The sequence below is a fragment of the Solanum lycopersicum genome, chromosome 10 (assembly GCF_036512215.1).
Source record: "Solanum lycopersicum chromosome 10, SLM_r2.1".
NCBI classification, from domain to species: Eukaryota; Viridiplantae; Streptophyta; class Magnoliopsida; order Solanales; family Solanaceae; genus Solanum; species Solanum lycopersicum.
In genome coordinates, this window is record NC_090809.1 from 38,588,554 (window position 1) to 38,594,646 (window position 6,093).

General features: G+C 35.9%; 1 protein-coding gene across 1 annotated transcript; it reads left to right on the forward strand.

Annotated features, from left to right (window-relative positions):
- The first annotated feature begins 3,825 nt into the window (after positions 1-3,825).
- LOC138338824 (uncharacterized) lies at positions 3,826-4,474 on the forward strand. The gene is made up of 2 exons (XM_069289908.1): positions 3,826-4,041; positions 4,151-4,474. Exons 1-2 carry the CDS (start codon positions 3,826-3,828, stop codon positions 4,472-4,474), a joined length of 540 nt encoding a protein of 179 aa, XP_069146009.1.
- The last annotated feature ends 1,619 nt before the right edge of the window (positions 4,475-6,093 follow it).

The window sequence follows — 6,093 nt, forward strand, 5'->3', positions numbered from 1 at the left end:
GATAGACACTTATACAAATTTGAGAAGGGTCTATCTTGTACAGTCTCTAACCAAAACGATGGACCAACAGGATTGTTTTTCCCTTGGCCGTCGTTTGACAAACGGAGTGTCGATCGTGGTCTCGTATGTAGAGTCCCCTATTTTGTTGTACATTTAAAGATTTGTTTATTTAATTAATTAGGTGGAAAATTTAATTAGTTAGGGGTTAATGGAGGTATAATTAATTTGGTTAATGATTTATATAAATACCCTAACCAAATTAAACTAACCTAACCCTCATAATTTCCCAAACCTAATTGCTCCTCCTTCTCTCTTCTTTCTCTCTCCCAAAGAAACCCCATTGACGACCAAGATATAGGTGGGTTATAGGGATGCAAAGTATCAATTTTATCCATCAAAATTCATAGATCAACAAAGTAAGATATTTTTATCACCCTTGGAACTTCATTTCACAAAGGGTTCCATCAAATAGTTTTCAAAAGTACGATATTCAAGTGGGTTTTCATCTAATACAAAATTGGTCTTGTGAATTGCTTTGGTTATGATTTCTTTTGCCTATTATGAGTATATTAACATGTATTTATGACTCAATTAGATTACTTCTTGATATATTGTCATAGTTTGTAGAAGAGGACCCTTTCCCCTAAACCCTAGGTTGTTATCTTGAATTGAATTGTATAGTATTGATACGATTAGCTTGGTTAATGTGTGAATTACTATCCTATATTAATATTATGATAACTATGAGTAGATTTTGATATATTTTAATCCAATTATGTTATTTCTTGAGTAATTGACCTAGGTTGTGAAGTAGATTATGAACATGACCGAAGTCTCTAATTCTAGGCTATGAACTAGTGATGAATTGTTGCATAATGATTCAATTGGACTTGTATGATGTTAATTACTATTGTGTGATGGTAATGCACCCATTGTTGGGTCGAATTTGTGGGTCGATGGTAAGACTTTGATGATGGCAATGTGAAGAAGATGGAGTAAGTCTTGTGATCTCTATTCTTTACTTCAATTATGATTACTTTTGATTAAGTGACGATGTTGTATTGAAGTAGATATTATATTAAGCTTGATAGGGTGTGTGTGATGTTTAATTGAGATGTCTTGAACTATGGATTGTGAGTTGTTGGCTAAGATGTAAATGTTATAAGGATGGTGATAATTTACCAATGTGCCTTATCATGATGTGATGTGTAAATGTACTAACCTCACTTGTATTGAATTGTAATGAAAGGACAATACTCATACAATTCTTATGAGCTATGATGATGATGTTTATATAATGGATAGACCATATGACCTACATAAAGCTATGATGTTTAATAAAGCCATTAAAGACATTCTAAAAGGGATTCTAGCTTAGCACCAAGTAAACTAGAGTTAGGAGTGTTCCTTCCCGAATAGGGAAGGTAGGATAACTAATGTATTCATGAGATGAGAGAATATAATTCATGTAGCATAAAGAGGGGCGCAACTATATCTCCTAGTTCTTGAACTATGTTGCCCCCATAAGAATACTAGCAAATGGATCCACCTAGATTCTATGTTGATGGTTTTATACTACCTTGGCAAGTAGTCTGCCTTCTTTCGGTGTAGGTTTACATGACAGGGTATTCCACATTATCTCATGTGTTCTATGTAGGGTAAGGAAAGATGTGCCCAAAAGGTAAAATGAACTAAAGGAATGAACTCTACCTAGGATGACCTAAGGGTTTTAGCTTAGTCTAGGCAGGGGTATGAGACTCTACCTTAACATTGCAATAGTTAGCCTTTAGGGAAGTCATAGGAGTATATACTTGAATATGTATATGCCTATAATTTTACATGATATGTACATGATGATCTTGCACATTAATGATACTATATGATGATTGGTTTCACTTATGAATATGCGTTTGGTCTCGATTGTTTTCACTTATGAATATGCGTTTGGTCTCTATTGTTAAAGTATGATGATATGTACTTTTAATGGTATGCCATTTGAAGTTGGACATTGGTTATGGTTCTTGTTGGGTTTACTTGATTGAGTAAGGTTATGGGGCTTTGCTTAGTCATTGAATTATTTTACTTAATGAGGGTCCATGGATAATTGTCTTGCTCTGTTATGTTGTAATGAATATAACTTGATGATAGAGTTGTCTTGATTATATGTTCTAGTATGTTGGTATGTATGATTAACTTTGCTAGACTTAGTATGATGAACATCCTCTTGACTTGATGAATATACATTAATGACTTGTATTGGTTCTTGAATGTGCATAAGGCTTTCTAAATGAATAACATGTTTTAAAGAAATGTCCTTTTTTAGCATGAATTTTATGTTGTGTGTGCATATGGTGTCATACTTATTACAAGTGATGTGCTAACACCATTTTCTCCCTTTTCCCTAACATTTTAGGTTCCTATCGTTGAACGGCTTTTGAGAAACCTTTGATGGAAGACTTGGAATTCTCACTCATCCAAGTTTGGTAGGTCCTCACTTTCCGAGGGCAATGCCACTATTAATATTTGATGTTGTTCTAGTTATAAGACTTTAGTTCTTTCGTTTTTCAGTTGAGTACTAAAGCTTATATAGCCTATATGTGGCTCTTATTGTATTTGATTTATGGGTTAGTACAAATTGTTATACTCATGTATAGATTGTTATGAGATGAGACATCCGGTATTAAGACTATGTTATAACTTATATATATATATATATATATATATATATATATTTTAAACCTCAAGATAGATAGAGAAAAGTTTTAAATATTCTGTATTTTTAACCTATGAATGTAATGATGTAAGCTAAGAGGCTAGTTCTTGATGAGGACGATGACGCTAGTTACGTCTAGGGGGTGCTCCCTGGATGTGAGAAACTTAGTATTAGATCACGAGGTTGAATATCTTTAGAGTTTATGTCTCACTCAACCACGTGTGTGTAGATTCTTACTCATAATTATGAAGTACACCACACTTATGAATAGGAAACTATGTGATTCTTAGGAAACTCTCACTTTCTTGGAAATCCAATATCGTTCCACTTGAGTCTTGGCTCTATGTTCCTTCGCATCTAATCCTTTTGTTCTGATTATAGGAAATTAATTCTTGAAGAATAGCCACTCAAAGACTTGATGAAGACATTTCCAATACGGGAGCTCTTCCTGAGGAATTCAAGTCCCTCATCTTGAGGAAATTGAAATGATGACCAAGATCCAGTCAATCCTCCTCCATTGATGGATGGTGACATAAAGGCTGCCTTTCTCCAAATGACCCAAGTCATTATTACTCAACTCAAGATCAAGCCATGACGACCTAAGCTAATTGGGAGGTTGTACCCTGAGCAAACCAACATGTTGGTACTATGGCCTCCCGTTTGATGGATTTCATGAGGATGAATCCTCCTACTTTACATGGATCCAAAGTTGAGGAAGACCCCTAAGAGTCATTGATAAAACCTACCAGATCCTCTATACTATGGGGTTGGCTACTAGTGAGAAAGTCGAGTTAGCCACTTACTAACTCAAAGATGTGTCCCAAACTTGGTACGTTCAATGGAGAGACAATAGGACTTTAAGAGGTGGACCAGTGACTTCGGAGATTTTCAAGAAGAATTTTCTTAATAGGTTTTTTCCTAGGTAGAAGAGTGAAGCCAAAGTGTAGGAAATCATCAACCTTCGTTAAGGAGGTATGAGTGTACTTAAATACTTTTTGATATTTATTAAATTGTCAAAGTATGCTCCTTCTTTGGTTTTCGATCCTAGAGATGAAATGAACAACTTTGTGGTGGGAGTGTCGGATAACTTTAAGGAAGAATAATGTTCGGATATGCTACATGATTATATGAACATTTCTCATCTGATGGTTCATTCTCAACAAGTGGTAGAGACAAGGGTTAAGAGAAAGAGTAGAGATGTCAAGAGGGCAATGTCCTTTGGTGGTGGTTCTTCAAATGGTAGTCTTGACATTCAAGACAAGACTAGGTTTAAGAAGATGTCTTCTAATCAAGTTCCTACAAAATTTTCTATGGCTCGTGATGATTGGGTTTCTAACCCTAAGTCTCAAAACGGAAGACGTACTAGTTGACCAAACAAGAAGTCGACTTGTGGAAAGTGTCACAAAAAGTATTATGGCAATTGCCTTGTTGGGATAGACAATTGTTTTGGGTAGCAAGAGTAGCCACAAGGTTAGGGATTGCCCAAATGTGAGGGGGAAAGACAAAGATAGTGGGAAATATCAAGCTAGTTGTTCTAAGGTGGATCCTCCAAAGAAGAATTACTTTAATGCACTTCGCTCTAGGGGTGAACAAGAGAGTTCTCCCGATGTGGTGACCGGTATGTTACAAGTCTTATCTATTGATGGATATGGTTTACTTGATCCAGGTGCTATATTATCTTTTGTTACTCCATTAATACCTAGAAAGTTTGATATTTTGTCCGATATTTTAAATGAGCCTTTCATTGTACCTATCCAGTAGGAGAATCGATGGTTGCTAAGAGGGTGTACAAAATTTTTCCCATAATGTTGCCCAATAGAGTTACTTATGTTGAATTAGTAGATATTTATATGGCCAATTTTGATGTAATTTTGGGATGGATTGGTTTCATGATTTTTTTCCTTCCATTGATTGTAGAATTAGGATTGTCAAGTTCAATTTTCCAAATGAACCCATTTTAGAGTGAAAGGGGGAGAGGGAATTCTATTCCTAGAGGTAGTATCATCTTTTGTCTTAAAGCTTGTAAAATGATCTCAAAATGGTGTCTATATCACATAGTGAGGGTCAAAGATTTAGACTCCGAAAATCCTCACATTGAGTTAGTCCCCATAGTATGGGAATTTCTTAAGGTCTTTCCTAATGATTCTCCCGTAATTCCTCCCGATCAGGAAATTGATTTTGGTATTAACTTTCTATCGGATTCAAATTCCATTTCAATTCCTCCTTATAAAATGTCTCCGGTCGAATTGAAAGAGTTGAAGGCTCAATTCAAATATTTACAAGACAAAGGCTTCATTAGACCTTGTATTTCTCCATGGGTGCTCCCATTTTATTTGTGAAGAAGAAGGATGAGTCCCTTAGAATGCATTGATTATCGCCAACTCAGTAAAGTCACTGTTAAGAACACGTATCCTCTCCCTCGGATTGATGACTTCTTTAATCAACTCCAAGGGGCAAGCTATTTTTCTAAGATTGACTTGAGATTGGGGTATCACCAACTTAGGGCGAGAGGGGAGGATATACCAAAGATGGCATTTCAGACTAGATATGATAACTATGATTTATTAGTAATGTCCTTTGGTCTCACTAATGCCCTGACAACATTTATGAATCTCATGAATAGGGTGTTTCAAAGTTACCTAGATTCATTTGTCATTGTTTTCATTGATGACATCTTGGTATACTCGATCAATGAGGGTGAACACATGGACCACTTGAAGGTGGTGTTGCAAGTGCTTAAGGAGGACCAACTATTTTCCAAGTACAGCAAAAGTAAGCTTTGGTTTAGTGTGTTGGTGTTTCTTGGTAATATAATCTCTAGTGAGGGGTTTGAAGTTGATCCAAAGAAAACCGAGGCAATGAAAAATTGGCCTAGGCCATTGATTCCAATCGACATTAGGAGTTTCTTGAGTCTAGTGGGTTATTATAGGAGGTTTGTAGATGGATTTGAGTCCATTGCATCTCCCTTGACTACTTTGACCCAAAAGAGTGTGAAATTTGAGTGGTCGTAGTCATGTGAAAGAAGCTTCCAAATCTTGAAAGATAGGCTTACTTCCGCTCTAGTGTTGACATTACTGGAGGGTACCAAGGGTTTCATTGTATATTGTGATGCATCCTGAGTGGGTTTAGGGTGTGTGCTTATACAACATGGTAAAGTAGTAGCATATGCCTCTATACAACTTAAGGTGCATTAGAAGAATTATACAACTCATGGTCTTAAGTTAGAGGCTTTAGTATTTTCCTTGAAAATATAGAGAGATTACTTGGATGGTGTTCATATTGATGTGTATGCCGACCACAAGAGTCTTCAATATGTGTTTACTCAAAAGGAGTTGAATCTTCGACAAAAAAGGTGGTTGAAAATTTTGAAAGATTATAAC